Source organism: Giraffa tippelskirchi, chromosome 9, assembly GCF_054371585.1.
Source record: "Giraffa tippelskirchi isolate mGirTip1 chromosome 9, T2T-mGirTip1v1.2.pri, whole genome shotgun sequence".
In the NCBI taxonomy this organism is placed as follows: Eukaryota; Metazoa; Chordata; class Mammalia; order Artiodactyla; family Giraffidae; genus Giraffa; species Giraffa tippelskirchi.
The window spans coordinates 1706967-1728605 of record NC_137283.1 but is presented as its reverse complement, the minus strand read 5'-3'; the positions used below and the strand labels follow the sequence as shown (position 1 = coordinate 1728605).

Genomic DNA, 21639 nt, shown 5'->3' with positions numbered 1-21639 from the left:
TATAAGTGATATCATGCAGTACTTTTCTTTTTTTTTAAATTAGTTTATTTATCTATTTTTTAACTTTACAATATTGTATTGGTTTTGCCATTCTCTGACTTATTTCACTAAGCATAATGCCCTCCGGGTCTATCCATTTGATTGAAAAGAGCAAAATTTCTTGTTTATGACTGAGTAGTAATCTATTTGGAGAAGGCAATGGCAACCCACTCCAGTACTCTTGCCTGGAAAATCCCATGGACAGAGGAGCCTGGTAGGCTGCAGTCCGTGGAGTCGCTAAGAGTCGGACACAACTGAGTGACTTCACTTTCACTTTTCCCTTTCATGCATTGGAGAAGAAAATGGCAAGCCACTCCAGTGTTCTTGCCTGGAGAATCTCAGGGATGGGGGAGCCTGGTGGGCTGCCGTCTATGAGGTCGCACAGACTCGGACATGACTGAAGTGACTTAGCAGCAGCAGCAGTGATCTATTGTGTATATATGTGCCACATCTTCTTTATAGTATTCTGCTTATGTTTTCTTCTAGAAATTTTGTCAATTCTAGTCTAACACTTAGGCCTTTAATCCATTTTGATGTTTTTTTCTGTATACTGTGAGAAAATGTTCTAATTTTATTCTTTTACATCTAGCCATTCAGTATTCCTAGCACCTGTTATTGAAGAGACTTTTTCCCATTATATATTCTTCCCACCTTTGTTGTAGATTAATAGACAGGAAATTGATGGGTTTATTCCAGGCTCTCTATTCTGATCACTTGATCTATGTATCTGTTTTTGTGCCAGTACCATACTGTATTGATGATCGTAGCTTTGTAACATAATCTGAAGTGAGCATGATACCTCAAGCTCTAATGTTTTCCTCAAGATTGCTTTGTCTGAGATCTTTTGTGTTTCCATACACACTTAAGAATTTTTTCTACACCTATGAAAAACACCACTGGCATTTTGATAGGGATTGCATTTAATCTGTATGTTGTCAGGATCATTTTCATGATGTTAATTCTTCTAATCCATGAACAGAGTATACCTTGTCATCTTTTTTGTCCTCATGGTTCAGGTGGTAAAGAATCCACATACAATGCAGGAGACTTGAGTTTGATCCCTCTTCTGGGAAGACCCCCTGGAGAAGGGAATGACCACCCGCTCCAGTATTCTTGCCTGCAGAATCCCATGGACAGAGGATCCTGGTGGGTTATGGTCCACGGGGTCACAAGGAGTCGGGCACGACTGAGTGACTAACACTTTCATTTTCAGTCTCTTTCGTCGGTGTCTTGGAGTTTTCCAATACAAGTCTTTGACCTTCTTAATTAGATTTATTCCTAGGCATTTATTCTTTTTGATGAATAGCACATGGAGTTGTTTTCTTCATTTCTCTTTCTGATAGTTTATTCTTAATGTGTAGAAATGTAAGAAATTTCTGTATACTAGCTTTGTATCCTGAAACTTTACTGAATTCATCAATGAGTTATAGTAGGTTTTTTTGGTACCACCTTTAAGATCTCAATGTTTAATTGTTTCTCGGCCTTTTGGCTAAGATCAAGTGAAGATTTCAATGTTTAATATCATGTCATCTCCAAGTGACAGTTTTACTGCTTCCTTTTCAGTTTGGATTCCTTTTGCTTCTTTTTCTTATCTGATTGCTGTGGCTGGGACTTTTAATGTTATCCTGAATAAAAGGGACAAGATTGGGCATCCTTGTCTTATCCCTGATCTTAGAGGAAATGCTTTTAGTTTTCCCCTGTATAGTAGGATTAGCTGTGGGTTTATCAAATATGGCCTTTATTATAATGAGGTCTGTTCCCTCTATACCCACTTTGTGGGGAGTTTTTATTATAAATGGATATTGAATTTTCTCCAAAACCTTTTCTGAATCTGTTCAGTTGATCATATGATTTTTATTCTTCAGCTTTTCTTTTTTAAAGGTAAAGTTGTTTTGCAATATTGTGATAGTTTCTGGCATACAGCAAGGTGATTCAGTTCTTGTATATATATATGTTATTCTTTCCAGATTCTATTTCACTATAAGTTATTCTAAGATATTAAATATGGTTCCCTCAGCTATATAGTAAGTCCTGGTTGTTTTTCTATTTTATATACAGTAGTGTGTTTCTGTTCACCCCAAACTCCTAATTTATCCCTTTCCCCTTTGGTAGCCATAAGTTTGTTTTCTGTGTCTGTGAGTCTGTTTTGTGAATGAGTTCGTCTGTGTCATAGTTTTTAGATTCCACATGGAAGTCATATCATGTGATATTTGTCTTTCTGTGTCTGACTTACTTCACTTAGTATGCTAATCTCTGGGTTCATCCTTGTTGTTGCAAATGGCAGTCTTTTGCTCTTTTTTATTTCTGAGTAATATTTCATATACACTGCGTCTTTTTTACCCATTCCTCTGTTGATGAACACTTAGGTGGCTTCCATGTCTTGGCCATTGTGAACAGCACTACTGTGAACATAGGGCTGCATGTGTCTTTTCAAATTAGAGTCTTCTTTGTGTATATGCCCAGGAGTGGGATCATATGGAAACTCTCTTTATAGTGTTTTGAGGAACTTCCTTACTATTCTCTAAAGTAGCTGCATGAATTTACATTCCCACCAGCAGTGAATGAGGATTGCCTTTTCTCCATACCCTCTCCAGCACTTATTATTTACAGACTTTTGAAGATGGCCATTCTGACTGGTGTGAAGTGATACCTCATTGTAGTTTTGATTTGCATTTTTCAAATAATAAGCAATATTGAGCATCATTTCATGTGTATCTTGGCCATCTGTATGTCTTTTTTGGAGAAATGTCAATTTAGGTCTGCCCATTTTTGATTGGGTTGTTTGTTGGTTATTGATCTATATGACCTATTTGTATATTTTGGAAATTATTTCCTTGTCTGTTACATCATTTGCAAATATTTTCTCTCAGTCTATAGGTTGTCCTTTTGTTTCTTTTGGTGTAAAAGCTTATGTTTAATTAGGTCCCATTGTATATTTTTGCTTTTATTTCTTTTGCGTTAAGAGACGTATCCAAAAAATATTGGTACAATTTATGTCATAGAGTTCTGCTGTGTTATCTTCTAGGGGTTTTATGGTGTCATGTCTTATAATTAAGTCTTTAAGCCATTTTGAGTTTATTACTGTTTGCAGTTTGAGGGTGCGTTCTAAGTTCATTTATTTACATGTAGCTATTCAGCTTTCCCAACACGATTTTCTTTTCTCTGTTTTATTTTCTTGCCTTCTTGGTTGAAGATTAATTGACCATAAGTGTGTGGGTTTATTTCTGAGTCCGCTTTTGTTCCGTTGATCTTTATGTCTTTACCGTACTGTTTTGTTTGCTGTAACTTTGTAGTATGGTCTGCAGGCTGGGCGGTTACGTCTCACGCTCTCTTCCTTTTACCTCAGGATTACTTTGGCAGTTCTGGGTCTTTTTGTGATTCCATATAATTTTTAAGATTATTTGTTCTAGTTCTGTGAAAAATGTCATGGGTAATTGATAGAGATCTCATTAAATTTGTAGATTGCTTTGGGTAGTATGGCCATCTTAACAATATTAATTCTTATAATCCAAAGTCATGTGATATCTTTCCATTTCTTTGAATCATCTTCAATTTCCTTTATCAGTGTTTTATAGTTTTCAGTGTATAAGTCTTTCACCTGCTTGCTCAGGTTTATCCTTAAGTATTTTTTTTTTTTTGGCACAATTTAAAAAGAGATACAAAAAAAAGACTGTCTTCTTCTGATATTTTGCTGTTAGTGAAAAGAAATGCAACCAATTTCTGTATGTTAATCTTGTACCCTAATAACTTGCTGAATTTATTTATCAGTTCTAGGAATTTTTGTGTGGAATTTTTAGGGTTTTCTATAGATAGCATCATATTATCTGCAATAATGACAGTTTTATTTCTTTCCTTCCAATTTGGATGCTTTAATTTCTTTGTCTTGTCTGACCGCTATGGCATTTCATATGTTGAATAGAAGTCATGAGAGTGGTCATCCTTGTTCCCTGAATTTATTGGAAAGGCTTTCAACTTTTCACCACTGAATATTATGTTGACTGTAAGTTTGTCATAAATAGCTTTTATTATGCTGAATTATTTATTATGCTGAAGAATTTATTATGCTGACAGATTGTGGTCCACTGGAGAAGGGCATGGCAAACCACTTCAGTATTCTTGCCTTGAGAACCCCATGAACAGTATGAAAAGGCAAAAATATAGGACACTGAAAGATGGACTCCCCAGGTCAGTAGGTGCCCAATATACTAATGGAGATCAGTGGAGAAATAACTCCAGAAAGAATGATGGGATGGAGCCAAAGCAAAAACGATACCTAACTGTGGATGTGACTGGTGACAGACGCAAAGTCCGATGCTGTAAAGAGCAATATTGCATAGGAACCTGGAATGTTAGGTCCATGAATCAAGGCAAATTGGAAGTGGTCAAACAGGAGATGGCAAGAGTGAACGTCAACATTCTAGGAATCAGTGAACTAAGATGGACTGGAATGGGTGAATTTAACTCAGATGACCATTGTATCTACTACTGTGGGCAAGAATCCCTTAGAAGAAATGGAGTAGCCATCAGGGTCAACAAAAGAGTCCGAAATGCAGTACTTGGATGCAATCTCAAAAATGATAGAATGATCTCTGTTTGTTTCCAAGGCAAACCATTCAATATCACGGTAATCCAAGTCTATGCCCCAACCAATAATGCCGAAGAAGCTGAAGTTGAACGATTCTATGAAGACCTACAAGACCTTTTAGAACTAACACCCAAAAAAGATGTCTTTTTCATTATAGGGGACTGGAATGCAAAAGTAGGAAGTCAAGAAACACCTGGTGTAGCAGGCAAGTTTGGCCTTGGAGTACAGAATGAAGCAGAGCAAAGGCTAATAGAGTTTTGCCACGAGAACGCACTGGTAATAGCAAACACCCTCTTCCAACAACACAAGAGAAGACTCTACACGTGGACATCACCAGATGGTCAACACCGAAATCAGATTGATTATATTCTTTGCAGCCAAAGATGGAGAAGCTCTATACAGTCAACAAAAACAAGACCAGGAGCAGACTGTGGCTCGGATCATGAACTCCTTATTGCCAAATTCAGACTTAAATTGAAGAAAGTAGGGAAAACCACTAGACCATTCAGGTATGACCTAGATCAAATCCCTTATGAGTATACCGTGGAAGTGACAAATAGATTTAAGGGTCTAGACCTGATAGACAGAGTGCCTGATGAACTATGGACAGAGGTTCGTGACATTGTACAGCAGACAGGGATCAAGACAATCCCCATGGAAAAGAAATGCAAAAAAGCAAAATGGCTGTCTGAGGAGGCCTTACAGATAGCTTGGAAGAGAAGAGAAGCCAAAAGCAAAGGAGAAAAGGAAAGATATTCCCATCTGAATGCAGAGTTCCAAAGAATAGCAAGGAGAGATAAGAAAGCCTTCCTCAGCAATCAGTGCAAGGAAATAGAGGAAAACAACAGATTGGGAAAGACTAGAGATCTCTTCAAGAAAATTAGAGATACCAAAGGAACATTTCATGCAAAGATGGGCTCGATAAAGGACAGAAATGGTATGGACCTAACAGAAGCAGAAGATGTTAAGAAGAGGTGGCAAGAATACACAGAAGAACTATACAAAAAAGATCTTCATGAGCCAGATAATCACAATGGTGTGATCACTCACCTAGAGCCAGACATCCTGGAATGTGAAGTCAAGTGGGCCTTAGAAAGCATCACTACGAACAAAGCTAGTGGAGGTGATGGAATTCCAGTTGAGCTATTTCAAATCCTCAAAGGTGATGCTGTGAAAGTGCTGCACTCGATATGCCAGCAAATCTGAAAAACTCAGCAGTGGCCACAGGACTGGAAGAGATCAGTCTTCGTTCCAATCCCAAAGAAAGGCAATGCCAAAGAATGCTCAAACTACTGCACAATTGCACTCATCTCACATGCTAGTAAAGTAATGCTCAAAATTCTCCAAGTCAGGCTTCAGCAATATGTGAACCGTGAACTTCCAGATGTTTAAGCTGGTTTTAGAAAAGGCAGAGGAACCAGAGATCAAATTGCCAATATCCGCTGGATCATCGAAAAAGCAAGAGAGTTCCAGAAAAACATCTATTTCTGCTCTGTTGACTATGCCAAAGCCTTTAACTGTGTGGATCACAATAAACTGTGGAAAATTCTGAAAGAGATGGGAATACCAGACCATCTGACCTGTCTCTTGAGAAACCTGTATGCAGGTCAGGTAGCAGCAGTTAGAACTGGACATGGAACAACAGACTGGTTCCAAATAGGAAAAGGAGTACGTCAAGGCTGTATATTGTCACCCTGCTTATTTAACTTATATGCAGAGTACATCATGAGAAACGCTGGGCTGGAAGAAACACAAGCTGGAATCAAGATTTCCGGGAGAAATATCAATAACCTCAGATATGCGGATGACACCACCCTTATGGCAGAAAGTGAAGAAGAACTAAAGAGCCTCTTGATGAAGGTGAAAGAGGAGAGTGAAAAAGTTGGCTTAAAGCTCAACGTTCAGAAAACTAAGATCATGGCATCTGGTCCCATCACTTCATGGGAAATAGATGGGGAAACATTGGAAACAGTGTCAGACTTTATTTTGGGGGGCTCCAAAATCACTACTGATGGTGACTGCAGCCATGAAATTAAAAGACGCTTACTCCTTGGAAGGAAGGTTATGGCCAACCTAGATAGCATATTTAAAAGCAGAGACATTACTTTGCCAACAAAAGTCCGTCTAGTCAAGGCTATGGTTTTTCCAGTGGTCATGTATGGATGTGAGAGTTGTACGGTGAAGAAAGCTGAGCACCGAAGAATTGATGCTTTTGAACTGTGTTGTTGGAGAAGACTCTTCAGAGTCCCTTGGACTGCAAGGAGATCCAATCAATCCATCCTAAAAGAGATCAATCCTGAGTATTCATTGGAAGGTCTGATGTTGAAGCTGAAACTCCAATACTTTGGGCACCTCATGCGAAGGGTTGACTCATTGGAAAAGACCCTAATGCTGGGTAGGATTGGGGGCGGGAGGAGAAGGGGACGACAGAGGATGAGATGGTTGGATGGCATCACCGACTCGATGGACATGGGTTTGGGTAGACTCCGGGAGTTGGTGATGGACAGAGAGGCCTGGCATGCTGTAATTCATGGGGTCGCAAAGAGTCGGACACGACTGAGCGACTGAACTGAACTGAACTGAATGCTGAATTATGTTACCTCTATCGAGTCGGGACATGAGTTTGAGCATGCTCTGGGAGTTGGTGATGGACAGGGAAGCCTGGCGTGCTATAGTCCATGGGGTCGCAAAGAGTCAGATATGACTTAGTAACTGAACAGAACTGATTTTTGCCTCTATATCCACTTTGATCAGACTATTTTTCATGAATGGATGTTGAATTTTATCAAAGTTTTTGTTTGTTTGTTTTTTAAATTAATTTATTTATTTTAATTGGAGGCTAATTACTTTACAATATTGTAGTGGTTTTTGCCGTACATTGACATGAATCAGCCATGGGTGTACATTTGTTCCCCATCCTGAGCCCCCCTCCCACCTCCCTCCCCATCACATCCCTCAGGGTCATCCCAGTGCACCAGCCCTGAGCACCTGACTCATGCATTGAACCTGGACTGGCGATCTGTTTCACATATGATAATATACATATTTCAATGCTATTCTCTCAAATCATCCCACCCTTGCCTTCTTCCACAGAATCCAAAAGACTGTTTATACATCTGTGTCTCTTTTGCTATCTCGCATATAGGGTCATCGTTACCATCTTTCTAAATTCCATATATATGCATTAATATACTGTATTGGTGTTTTTCTTTCTGACTTACTTCACTCTGTATGATAGGCTCCAGTTTCATCCACCTCATTAGAACAGATTCAAATGCATTCTTTTTAATGGCTGAGTAATATTCCATTGTGTATATGTACCACAGCTTTCTTATCCATTCGTCTGCTGATGGACATCTAGGTTGCTTCCATGTCCTGGCTATTGTAAACAGTGCTGTGATGAACATTGGGGTACACGTGTCTCTTTTAATTCTGGTTTCCTCGGTGTGTATGCCCAGCAGTGGGATTGCTGACTCATATGACAGTTCTATTTCCAGTTTTTTAAGGAATCTCCACACTGTTCTCCATAGTGGCTGTACTAGTTTGCATTCCCACCAACAGTGTGAGAGGGTTCCCTTTTCTCCACACCCTCTCCAGCATTTATTGCTTGTAGACTTTTAGATAGCAGCCATTCTGACTAGCATAAAATGGTACCTTATTGTGTTTTTGATTTGCATTTCTCTGATAATGAGTGATGTTTATCAAAGGTTTTTACTGCATCTATGGGGTTTCCCAGGTGACGCTAATGGTAAAGAACCTGCTGCCAATGCAGGAGACACAAGAGACATGGGGTTGATCCTTGGGTCAGGAAGATCCCCTAGAGGAGGACATGGCAACCCACTCCAGTATTCTTGACTGGGAAATCCCATGGACAGAGGAGCCTGGCAGGCTAAAGTCCGTAGTGTCGCAAAGAGTTGGACATGACTAAACAACTTAACATGCATGCACATTGAAATGATCGTGTTTTTTTCAATTTTCTTTTGTTGATATGGTGTATCACATTGATTGATTTGCATATGTGGAACCATCTTTGAGACCCTGGGATGAATCCAGCTTGATCATGGTGTATGAAAAGGGACTTTTATGTGTTGTTGTATTTGCTTTGCTAATATTTTGTTGAGGATTTTTGCGTTTATATTAATCAAAGATATTGGCCTGTAATTTTCTTTTTTTGGCAGTGTCTGTTTTTAGTATCAGTGTTAAGGTGACTTCATAGAGTAACCTTGCAAGTGTTCCCTTCTTCTCAATCTTTTTAAAATTTTTAACGAATGTATTTCTTTTTGGCTGCACTGAGCCTTTGCTGCAGTGCATAGGGGCTTTCTCTAGGTGTAGCAAGCAGGGTATACTTTCTAGTTGCAGTGCATGGGTATCTCATCGTGGCAGCTTCTCTTGTTGCAGAGCATGGGCTCTAGGTGTGAAGGCTTTAGCAGTTGTGGCACATGGGCTCACTTGCCCTGCAGTAAATGGGATCCTAGTTCCCAGACCAAGAATCAAGCCTGGGTCCCCTGCATTGGCAGGTGGACTTTTAATCTCTGGACCACCGGAGAAGTCCCCCTTTTTTCAGTCTTTTGGAAGAGTTTGATAATTGGTATATATTCTTTTTTGTATATTTATAGGATTCCCTGGTTAAGTCATCTGGTCCCAGAGTTTTGTTTGCAAGGAGTTTCTTATTACCGATTCTATTTCAGTTCCAGTGATTGGTCTGTTCAAATTATCCATTTCTTCTTGATTCAGTTTTGACAGGCTGTATGTTTCTATAAACTTATCCATTTCTTCTGGATTGTCCAATTTGTTGGCATATAATTGTTCATTACATTGTTTCTTTCTATTTTTTTTGTATTTCTGTGGAATTGGTTGTTATTCTTTTACTTTCATTTCTTTTTTTTTTTTTGAGGGGGGTGGCCCACTGTCTTTTTTTCTTGGTGAGTTCTTCACTTTGTTAATGTGGTGTTTCACAGTGATTAACTTGTGGATATTGAACCATTTCTGCATCCTGCAAATGAATCGCACTTGATGGATATGTGATACTTTTAATGCATTGTCGAATATGATTTGCTAATATTTTGTTGAGGGTTTTAGCATTTATGTTTATCAGTGATATTGGTAAGTAATCTTTTTAATTATATCTTTGTCTGGCTTTGGTATTAGTGTGATACTGGCCTTATAGCATGTGTTTAGAAGCATTTCTTCCTCTGGAATTTTTTGGAATAGTTTGTGAAATATAGGTGTTAACTTTTTAAAAATATGTTTGGTAGAGTTCACCTGTGAAGCATCTGGACCTGAACGTTTTGCTTATTGGGTTTTTTATTACTATTTTAATTTCATTACTGGTAATTGGTCTATTAATATTTCTGCTTTTTCCTGATTCAGTCTTAAGAGTTTCTGCATTCCTTGGAATTTGTCCATTTTTTCTTCATTGTCCTTTATATTGGCTTACAGTTGTTTATAGAAATCCTTATGATTGTATTTCTGTGGTATTTGTAACCTTTCCTTTTTCAATGCATTTTATTGATTTTAGCACTGTCTTTTTTTTTCATGGTGAATCTTGTTCAACATTTATCAGTTTTATCTTTTCAAAAGAATAGTTGTTAGTTTCACTGACTTTTTAAATTGTTTTGTCACTTTTTGTCTCTATTTCATTTATTTCTGGTTTTATCTTTATGTTTTCTTTCCTTCTACTAACTTTTTTCTTCATTCTTCCTTTTCAAATTCCTCTAGGTGTAGAGTTAAGTTTGTTGGTTTTTTCTCTCTCTCTCTCTTTTTTTTTTGAGATTTTATTTTTGTTTCCTAAGTTAGGCTTCAGTTCAGTTGCTCAGTCATGTTTGACTCTTTGCGACCCCATAGGGTGCAACACTCTAGGCCTCCCTGTCCATCACCAACTCCCAGAGCTTACTCAAACTCATGTCCATTGAGTCGGTGATGCCATCCAACCATCTCCTCCTCTGTCGTCCCCTTCTCCTCCTGCCCTCAATCTTTCCCACCATCAGGGTCTTTTCAAATGAGTCATTTCTTCACATCATGTGGCCAAAGTATTGGAGTTTCATCTTCAACATCAGTCCTTCCAATGAATATTCAGGACTGATTTCCTTTAGGATAGACTGGTTGGATCTCCTTGCAGTCCAAGGGACTCTCAAGAGACTTCTGCAACACCACAGTTCAAAAGCATCAATTCTTCGGTGCTCAGCTTTCTTTACAGTCCAACTCTCACATCCATACATGACTACTGGAAAAACCATAGCTTTGACTAGATGGACCTTCAAAGAAATCTCTGCTTTTTAATATGCTGTCAGGTTGATCATAGCTTTCCTTCCATGGAGCAAGCATCTTTTAATTTCATGGCTGTAGTCACCATCTGGTAGGCTTGTATTACTTTAAACTTCAACCTTCAAAGTGCTTTTCTTGTATCCCATAGATTTTGAATTGTGTTTCATTTTCATTTGTCTACAGATATTTTTTGATTTCCTATTTGATTTTTTTCAGTAATCCATTGGTGGTTTAGTAACATATTGTTTAGCCTTTATTTGTTTGTGTATTTACAGTTTTTTCCTTGGAGTTGATTCTAATCTCATAGTGTTATGGTCAGAAAATACCCTTGCTATAATTTCATTATTCTTAAATTTACTCAGACATATTTTGTATCCTAATATGTGATCCATCCTGGAGGATGTTCTTTGTACACTTGAAAGGAATGTGTATTTTTCTGCTTTTGGGTAGAGTGTTTTGTGTATATCTATAGGGCTTCCCTAGTAGCTCAGATGGTAAAGCATGTGCCTGCAATGCAGGAGACCTAGGTTTAATACCTGGGTCAGGAAGAGCCCCTGGAGAAGGAAATGGCAACCCACTCCAGTATTCTTGCCTGGAGAATTCCATGGACAGAGCAGCCTGGTGGGCTATATAGTCCATGGGGTTGCAAAGAGTCGGACACGACTGAATGACTAACACACATTAAGTCTGTATGGTCTATTGTGTCATTTAAGGCCAATGTTTCCTTATTGGCTTTCTGTCTGGATGGTCTCTCCATTGATGTAAGTAGAGTGTTAAAATCACCTGCTATTATTGTTTTACTATCAATTTCTCTAATTATGTTGTTAATATTTGCTTAGTGTATTTAGATGTTTATGTTGGATATATACATATTTACAGTTGTTATATCTTCTTACTGCCCTCAAAATCCTTCTTGTCTCTTTATAGTGTTTGTTTTAAATTCTATTTTGTCTAATATAAGCATTGCTACTCCAGCTTTCTTTTCACTTCCCTTTTTCATAGAATAACTTTTCCATCCCCTCACTTTGTCTTTGTGTATCTTTAGATTTGAAGTGAGTGTCCTGTAGGCAGCATAGTTAGTGTCTTGTAGGCAGCACAGTGAGTGCCTTGTAAGCAGCATATATGTAGATTTTGCCTTTTCATCCATTCAGCCACTCTGTATCTTCTGATCAGAGCATTTAGTCCATGTACATTTAAAGTAATTATTGATGGATCTGTTCAGTTCAGTTCAGTTCAGTTGCTCAATTGTGTCTCATTCTTTGTGACCCCATGGACTGCAGCGTGCCAGGTCTCCCTGTCCATCACCAACTCCTAGAGTTTGCTCAAACTCATGTCCGTTGAGTACATGATACCATCTAACCATCTCATTCTCTGTTGTCCCCTTCTCCTCCCACCTTCAATCTTTCCCAGCATCAGGGTCTTTTCCAATGAGTCAGCTCTTTGCATCAGGTGGCCAAAGTATTGAAGTTTCAGCTTCAACATCAGTCCTTCCAATGAATATTCAGGACTGATTTCCTTTAGGATGGACTGGTTGGATCTCCTTGCAGTCTAAGGGACTCTCAAGAGTCTTCTCCAACACCACAGTTCAAAAGCATCAATTTTTTGGTGCTCAGCTTTCCTTATAGTCCAACTCTCACATCCATACTTGGCTACTGGAAAAACCATAGCCTTGACTAGATGGACCTTTGTTGGCAAAGAGATGTCTCTGCTTTTTAATATGCTGTATAGGTTGGTCATAACTTTTCTTCCAAGGAGTAAATGCCTTTTAATTTCATGGCTGCAGTCACCATCTGCAGTGATTTTGGAGTCCAGAAAAATAAAGTTTGTCACTGTTTCCCCATCTATTTCCCACGAAGTGATGGGCCAGATGCCATGATCTTAGTTTTCTGAATGTTGAGTTTTAAGCCAACTTTTCACTCTCCTCTTGCACTTTCATCAAGAGACTCTTAGTTCTTAATCATCCTACTTTAGTTCTTAATCATCCTACTATCTTTGTACATGGTTAGTTTACTACCTTTACTGTTTATTTGTCTTTACCAGTGAGTCTTTTCCTTTTTTAGTTGTGGCTGTTTTTCTTTTACTTGAAAAAGTTCCTTTAACATTTCTTGTGAAGCTGCTTTGGTGGTGCTGAACTCTGAGCTTTTGCTTGTCTTAAAACTCCTTATGTCCACCAAATCTGAATGAGAATTTTGCCAGGTAGAATATTCTTGGTTGTAAGTTTTCCCTTTCATCACTTTAACTGTATAATGCCACTCCCTCTGGCCTGCAGTTTCTGCTAAAAAGCCAGCTGATGGCCTTATGAAAGTTCCCTTGTATGTAACTTCTTGCTTTTTATTTTTTTTTGCTTTCAATATTCTTTCTTTATCTGTAATTTTTGCCAGTTTAATTACAGCGTGTCTTGTTATGGTCTTCTTTGGGTCCGTCCTCTCTGGGACTCTCTGTGCTTCCTGAACCTGAATACCTATTTCCTTTTCCAGCTTCAGGGACTTTTTCAAATATGTTCTCTGCCTCTTTCTCTCTCTTCTTCTTCTGGGACCCCTGTACTCTATAATGTGAACATTAATGTGTTTGATGTTATCTCAGATATCTCTCAAACAACCCTCACTCTTTCTTTTTTCTCTCCAGCTTCAGTGATTTCCACTACTCTGTCTCCCAGCTCGCTGATCTGCTCCTCTGTACCATCCAATCTACCATTGATTCCTTTTGGTGTTTTTTTTCTTGTCCGTTATTGCATTCTTCATCTCTGCTTTGTTCTTCTTTATATTTTCAAGCTCTGCTAAAAAGTCTGACTTCTCACTCTGTTTGTCCAATCTTTTCTGGACTTCTCTGACCATCTTCACCATCAAACATCACCTGAACTCTATTGGGTAGATGGCTTCTCTCAACTTCATTTAATTCTTCTTTTGGGATTTTATCTTATTTCTTCACTGGGAGCATGTTCCTCTGTCACCTCATTTTGCCTGATTTTCTGTTTTTATTTCTATGTATTTAGTAGGTTTGTTATGTTTCCTGACTTTGGAGGAATGGCCTTTTGTAGGAAACATCCTATGTGTTCCAGCATCACACTCCCCTCTGTCGACAGAGCTGTGTGCTCTAGAGTTGCCCCTATGTGAGCTGTATGAGTTCTGCTTTTGTGGCAGACTATGTGAGTGGTCTTGTAGGTATGGCTGGTCCCTGGTCTAGTTGGTTGACATATGCAGAGATTGTCAGCTACTGGTTGTTGGAGCCAGAACATGGTGTAGCTGACTGTTGAGCCCCTGGAGGTGCCTTGGCTAGTAATGGCCCACTGATGGTGGAGCTGTGTTCTGGGGTGGGGGGTTGTGGGGCAAGCATCCCCATATCTAGTGTTGGTCTGCTATTGGGTAAGCCTGATTTCTGGTGCACCTGGCTGTGGTTCTGAAGTTTCCCAAAGTTGCTTCTGGCCCACTGTGAGTAGGGCTGGATTACAGGGTAGCTGACTGAAGTGCTCAGGATTTCTCAGAATTGGGTTTGGTCTACTGATGGATGGGGCCCAGGCCCAGAAGGCCTTAGGGCTGATGTAGGCCTGCTGACGGACTGGGCTGAGTCCTGACAAGGCAGGCTGTAGGGTTACAGTGGTTGTGGTGGTGGTATCTGCCCACTAGTTGGTGGGACCAAATCACAGGGTCACTGACTGGAGGACCTGAGGGCCCCTGGTCCAGTGCTTGCACGTTGGCATATGGGGCTGGTTCCTGGGCTTGCTGGTGGCCAAGGCCTTATCCAGTGGCAGCTGTGGGCTCAGGGGGTCTTATGGAAGCCAGACTTCTGAAAGGTTGTTGTGGAGCCATGAAAAGACGCCAGGATTCTTGGCCTCCGGAGGAGAAGAATTCAATCTGGAAACAGAGACGAGGCTTGATCGCTCAGAGCTTTTGTGTAATAAAGTTTTATTAAAGTATAAAGGGGATAGAGGAAACTTCTGACATAGGCATCAGAAGGGGGCAGAAAGAGTACCCCCGTGCTAGTGTTAGCAATGGAATTATATAGTCTCTAATTAGTTATTACACTGAATCAGAAGAATGTCTGGAGGTTGTAAAGACCTCACCAGACCCACTCCCATAATTTACAATTAAAGATAACAGGATTAGCCAGAAGGTGTTTTCCAGAGACTGTCCTCAACAGGATATATTATTGTTATATAATCCTAAGGAAGGAAAACGGGGGAAAAAAAGTTTCTCCTTTCTTCCTCCTTGAGAATTTCAGACCCCTCTCTCCTTGGGGACCCCTAGACTTCTTATCAACCTTCCTAGGAAATGACTCTCTCATTTCTAGTGAGTGGAGCTATGTCCTCTCTTGATTGTCTGGTTGACCTGAGGCTGCCCTGTACTGGTGCCTACAAACTGATGGGCATGGTGCTGGGAAGGGACTGGGCTGGGACCAGTTTCTGGTGGATGATAAGCTGCAGGGAGGATTCCACAATGGCACTTGCAGTAGCAGATTGAGTTCCCCGAAATGGCTGCCACCAGTGTCTCCGTCTCCAGGGGAGGTCTACTTGAGCCCCCTTCTCCTCTAGAAGACTTCCCAAGATCAACAGATGGGCCTGACCCAGGTTACTTTCAAGTTATTGCTTCTGCCCTGGGTCCTGGAATGTGTGAAATTTTGTGTTTGTCCTGTGATAGTGAAACCTCTGTGTCCTAAAGCCTTCTGATTCTCCTGGCAGTGAGACCAGCTGGCCTTCAAAAGCAAGTGTTCTGGGGGCTCATTTTCCTGGTGTGTGATGCCTGGGCTGGGGACCCTGATTTGGGGCATGGACCCATTGCTCTTCGGTGAAAATCTCTGAATTATACTCACCTTCCTGCGTGTGGGTCACCCGCACAGGGGTGTGGTCCTGACTTGCTGTGCCTCCACCTGTCCTGTCTCATTGTGGTTTCTGGTTTGTATCTTTAGTTGTAGCAGGAATTTTCTATTAGATTTCAATTTTTCTCATCAGTAGTTGCTCTGTAAGTACTTGCCATTTTGGTGTGCCCATGGGAGGATGTTAGCTCAAGGTCTTTCTAATCCTTCCTCCTGGCCTCTTATTTCCAAAATTATTCTACATAATTTACTCCTTAGTGCTACATTTTCTTTCACCAGATTGCACAGGTCTTTGCTTCTGAGTATTTTGCCACTTCTATTCTTTGTTTTCCAATGGTAGCAAACCTACTTTTTTTGTAGTTATGGACTCAATGAATTCTATAACATTTATATAGGTAGAACTACTGATGCCACTTCAGCAGAAATATTTATAGTGATATTCTAGTCATTTTAATATATGTTCTGATGAACTTTAAGTCCTGCAGAAGGAGGGAAAGAAGCGGGTATTACAATCTGACTTTCTCTTTCAGGAAACCTTTGAGAAGGCAAGCCTGAGTAGCAGCAGCAGTGGAGCAGGAAGCCTGAAAAGTGACCTTTCGGAAATCACAGAGCTCCCTCCTGAAGGCTTCCAGGCACCATGCGGTAAGGACGAGGACCGGGCCTGTGACGGACTCCTATCGGATGATAACTTCAATTTGGAAAACATTGAGAAAGGTATTCTAGTGAAAAGGTTCCAACAGGAATACACTCTTGATTCCTTTGTGTTTCAGGGTTCATTTGCTCTTTATTTTTATTAATGTGCAGATATATATTCAGAACTTGATGATGAATTGGACATTTCGGATAACTTTAGCAGCTCCAGCTCAAGCCCTTTGAAGGAATCGACATTCAGTAAGCTTTTTTGCCAACTTGTGGATTCCGGCAGGTAGAGGTCTGTAAATTGTGCTTGGGAGTCAAGCAGATGTCATCGCCTACATAAATGAATCGTTTGTTTCCCAGGTGCAGTGGTAATTAGGACAGGTCTGTCACTGACAGAGCCCCAAGGCCCCCTGGCACTGTGGCTTTCCATTGCCTCCTGTCAAATGAACAGTTTAATTATTTCTTCCAGCAAATACAGATTCTAACTGGGAAGTGTAGATAAGTTATTTGGAAACATACTAACTAGCCACAGGACTAACGGAAGTGACCTTTTATGAGTCTGTTGATCAGAGGTTAGAAACCCAGAGAAGAAATTAGTCTTGCTGCAGACTTAGTTTTGTACAATTTTACTTACATTAATATAAAGGGATATATTTTCCTTAAAACACTAAAGTTAAATAAATGTTATAATTATTTAGAATTATGAAAAACACCATGCAGATTCAGTAAATATGTTAATCTTTACTCTTAATTTGAAACAGTAAAAAAAAATAGACAGGCATGGGTAAGTAAAGATATAGTTAGATACAATTTAAAGAATCTTCTGTATAGAAACATAGGATTCAATTCACTAAACAAATCTGAAATTGAAATAACACACCAGTTAAAATAGAAAATTGACAGAAAAGAGTAACTCTTTTTTTAAATTAATTTATTTTTTATTGAAGGATAATTGCTTTATAGAATTTTGCTGTTTTCTGTCAAACCTCAATATGAACCAGCCACAGGTGTACACATATCGCCTCCCTTTTCAAACTCCCTCCCGTCTCCCTCCCCATCCCACCTCTCTAGGTTGACACAGAGCCCCTGTTTGAGTTTCCTGACTCTTTTAAAAGAGTAAGTTGATGGAATATTAGATAGGATAGATAGAAATACTCTGAAATAAAGTGTAAATAATCCCTTCTCCATGACTATACTATGAAAATTTCATAAAAGAAAGTTTAAAATAGTGTCTGTAAGGATCAGAGTAGAACTCTAAGGATTTTGCTTCATACTTTGTCTCTTTTCAAAATTAAATGGTCCATCAAAGTGGATTATAGACATTCCACATTTTCTGGGGCAATGTCAAATTCCAACACTCTGTTGTGTTTTCCATATAAATTCCTGCCCTGCCTGCTAAAGAATATGTCTTGATTTGTGATTGAGAAAACATGAATATTATGTAGCAAAGATATTTGTGCATTTAAACATATGTAGCAGATTCTAGAAGCAGTTAATTACTAACTGTTTGAGGTGAATTTTGAGATGATGGGATATTGTGTATCCACAGTAACAAGGATGGGGAGGGTCAGTGGGGGAGTGAGGGAGGAAAACCTGGACCCTTCCACTTGCATGTGGTTACTGCTAGCTTTCTTGGCAAGGGATTTAGGATGATGATGATACACGTGTTTTATGTACTTGGTTAGCAATTAATAATGGAGTTATTTGTTTAGCACTTTTTCTTTGAGAAAGGACCCTTAAACAAACCTGTTAATAAACAGTAATTTGCAACATTATATTTTAGCTGATAGTATAGTAAATGAAGACAGTCTTTATAGTAGGTACAATTGGTTAGATATTTTTAAACAGGCAAATGAGTGAATAAATAAATGATTTGCAGCAGGAAAATGTGAAGTTATTTTTATTTTCTTGTTTCAGGCACTTTAAAAAGAAGTTTTAGTGCTTCAGGAGGAGAAAGACAATCTCAAACTAGGTATGTAGACATTGAGTTCCTAGAAACATTTTTAGACTCTGTAGAGCTGTTTTGGTGGCTAAATTGATACCCGATAACAGAAGTTACATGGGCATGTGGTACCAGAGACTGTGGGAGCCCACTCTCCCAGAACTGTTTGCATTTCACCAAGGACTGTGCTGGGAGGAGCATTAAGCTTGGGCTTGGGTTTTAGTCTGCCTTTGCAATCCTCAGCCACTCAGTTAGTCTCCCTGAGCTCAAGGGTGGCCCAGGGTTGTAGGGCTTCATGAGATTATCTGGGTCTGTGGCTCCCTATCCCTTATTTTTCTACATCCCTAGGTTGAATATGCCTATGGGAGATGTGGCAGGTGTAGACCACGTCACACCCAAGTCTCAGCCAGCAGGAGGGGGATGGGACACAGAGACACACCCTTCCTTTTATGGATGTGACCCAGATGTTGTGTTCTTCCCTTCTGCTCACAGATCAGTGAGCAGAGGAGAATCTAGCTGCAGGGGAGAACAAGCATGTTTGGGGAATTCCGTTTTTAAGAAAGAAATCATTATTTTGTAATGACTAGCACTTTCTGCAATATTTGTCTTTTGGGCCAAGAACTAAAATGAAACTCTTTGATATGGCTTTTTGCAAGTTCCTGGTAACCTTCATGAGGACAGTTCAGTGACCTTGGGTGAGGCTGGTGGGAGCAGAAGCCTGACTGTGGTGGTTCAGAGGTTACAGAAGCAGAGACCGAGAGAAACTGAAGAAAGTAGTGAGCTGACAGTGAGTTGATGGGGAATGTTTGATGCGAAAGGGCCTTCTAGAATCAGGATGGCTGAAGGGTGAGTGGACTGAGGAGAAGCAGCTGATGGAGAGGGGAAATTGTAGCTGATTCCCAGTCTCAGAGTGGCATGTACCAGAGAACAGCCCTGGTAAAGAGGAAAGGGCAGCTTTCGTGTGTGTCTGAAGAAAGAGAGGCAAAGGTAAATTTAAGCTGGAGGGGCAGAGAAGAGGGATATACTTGGTAGTTTCTGCTTATTAGATGATGTTCCAGCTCACTGCGGAGGGTCCTTTAGTCAAAAGAGTGTGATCGGCTGGGGAGAGCTGGCATCGAGATGGCAGGGAGCTGAGCAGGGACAGGCAGGGGGCTGTCGACAGTGCTGGGTCTAGGAAGTGCTGGCCAGGTCATGTGTGAGTGGCTGTGCTTTACCAGGCAGGCTTTGTGGGCACAGGAGACAAAACATGACTTGGGCTGACTCATGTTCATTAGAAAGCTTTCGAGGACTCACATAATTATGAAACGCACAGAATCAACCTATGAAGGGATAGAAGCCAGGTCAGCCCCTGAAGTCTGTGGAGGAGGCACTCCTGGAAGATTTGCCAAGGCTCTAATGCAGGCTTGAATGAGCCTCCAGCTTATTTGCTCTGTCTGCATGTCACCTCTCTAAGGATCCAGTGTCCTGCAGGGGAGTCGGGTTGGCCTGATTCCCTGCTGTGGGAGGGGCTGAGCCCCTCCACTGGCAGCCCCTCCAGGTCCCTCATGGGCCACATTGTTTAGTCAAAGATACAACATCACTGATACGTTTATCTTTTCCAAGTGAGGGTCAAGAAGGTTAAGGAAGTTTCTGGTCTTACGTTTAGATCTTTAATCCATTTTGAGTTTATTTTTGTATATGGTGTTAGAAAGTGTTCTAGTTTCATTCTTTTACAAGTGGTTGACCAGTTTTCCCAGCACCACTTGTTAAAAAGATTGTCTTTTCTCCATTGTATGTTCTTGCCTCCTTTGTTGAAGATAAGGTATCCATAGGTATGTGCATTTAGCTCTGAGCTTTCTGTTGTGTTCCATTGATCTATATTTCTGTCTTTGTGCCAATACCATACTGTCTTGATGACTGTGGCTTTGTAGTAGAGCCTGAAGTCAGGCAGGTTGATTCCTCCAGTTCCATTCTTTCTCAAGATTGCTTTGGCTATTCGAGGTTTTTTGTATTTCCATACAAATTGTGAAATTATTTGTTCTAGTTCTGTGAAAAATACCGTTGGTAGCTTGATAGGGATTGCATTGAATCTATAGATTGCTTTGGGTAGTATACTCATTTTCACTATATTGATTCTTCCAATCCATGAACATGGTATAATTCTCCATCTATTTGTGTCCTCTTTGATTTCTTTCATCAATGTTTTATAGTTTTCTATATATAGGTCTTTTGTTTCTTTAGGTAGATATATTCCTAAGTATTTTATTCTTTTCGTTGCAATAGTGAATGGTATTGTTTCCTTAATTTCTCTTTCTGTTTTCTCATTGTTAGTGTATAGGAATGCAAGGGATTTCTGTGTGTTAATTTTATATCCTGCAACTTTACTATATGCATTGATTAGCTCTAGTAATTTTATGGTGGAGTCTTTAGGGTTTTCTATGTAGAGGATCAGGTCATCTGCAAACAGTGAGAGTTTTACTTCTTCGTTTCCAATCTAGATTCCTTTTATTTCTTTTTCTGCTCTGATTGCTGTGGCCAAAACTTCCAAAACTATGTTGAATAGTAGTGGTGAGAGTGGGCACCCTTGCCTTGTTCCTGAAACATAGGCAAAACACTCTCTGACATAAATCACAGCAGGATCCTCTATGACCCACCTCCCAGAATATTGGAAATAAAAGCAAAAATAAACAAATGGGACCTAATTAAACTTAAAAGCTTTTGCACAACAAAGGAAACTGTAAGTAAGGTGAAAAGACAGCCTTCAGAATGGGAGAAAATAATAGCAAACGAAGCAATGGACAAAGAATTAATCTCAAAAATATACAAGCAACTCCTGCAGCTCAATTCCAGAAAAATAAACGACCCAATCAAAAAATGGGCCAAAGACCTAAACAGACATTTCTCCAAAGAAGACATACAGATGGCTAACAAACATGAAAAGATGTTCAACATCACTCATTATCAGAGAAATGCAAATCAAAACCACAATGAGGTACCATTTCATGCCAGTCAAAATGGCTGCTATCCAAAAGTCTACAAGCAATAAATGCTGGAGAGGGTGTAGAGAAAAGGGGACCCTCTTCCACTGTTGGTGGGAATGCAAACTAGTGCAGCTACTATGGAGAACAGTGTGGAGATTCATCAAAAAACTGGAAATAGAACTGCCATACAGCCCAGCAGTCCCACTACTGGGCATACACACCAAGGAAACCAGAACTGAAAGAGACACATGTACCCCAGTGTTCATCACAGCACTGTTTATAATAGCCAGGACATGGAAGCAACCTAGATGTCCATCAGCAGACAAATGGATAAGGAAGCTGTGGTACATATACACAATGGAATATTACTCAGCCATTAACAAAAAATACATTTGAGTCAG

At 39.9% G+C, this 21639-nt stretch overlaps 1 protein-coding gene across 50 annotated transcripts in view; it reads left to right on the top strand.

The window, feature by feature from the left end:
• NEK10 (NIMA related kinase 10) overlaps positions 1-21639 on the top strand; it is a 249969-nt gene that overhangs the window by 140161 nt on the left and 88169 nt on the right. For 49 of the 50 annotated variants that reach the window (XR_014065243.1, XM_081529548.1, XM_081529541.1 and 46 more), the window contains 3 exons: positions 16228-16411; positions 16502-16588; positions 18254-18308. Coding sequence is in view for 48 of the 50 variants with exons in the window: in XM_081529548.1 (XP_081385674.1) it covers positions 16228-16411; positions 16502-16588; positions 18254-18308 (326 nt within the window). In the remaining 2 variants the exon portion in view is untranslated. Of the gene's footprint in view, positions 1-16227; positions 16412-16501; positions 16609-18230; positions 18309-21639 lie in introns of all 50 variants that reach the window. The other variant, XR_014065246.1, reaches the window with a different exon arrangement.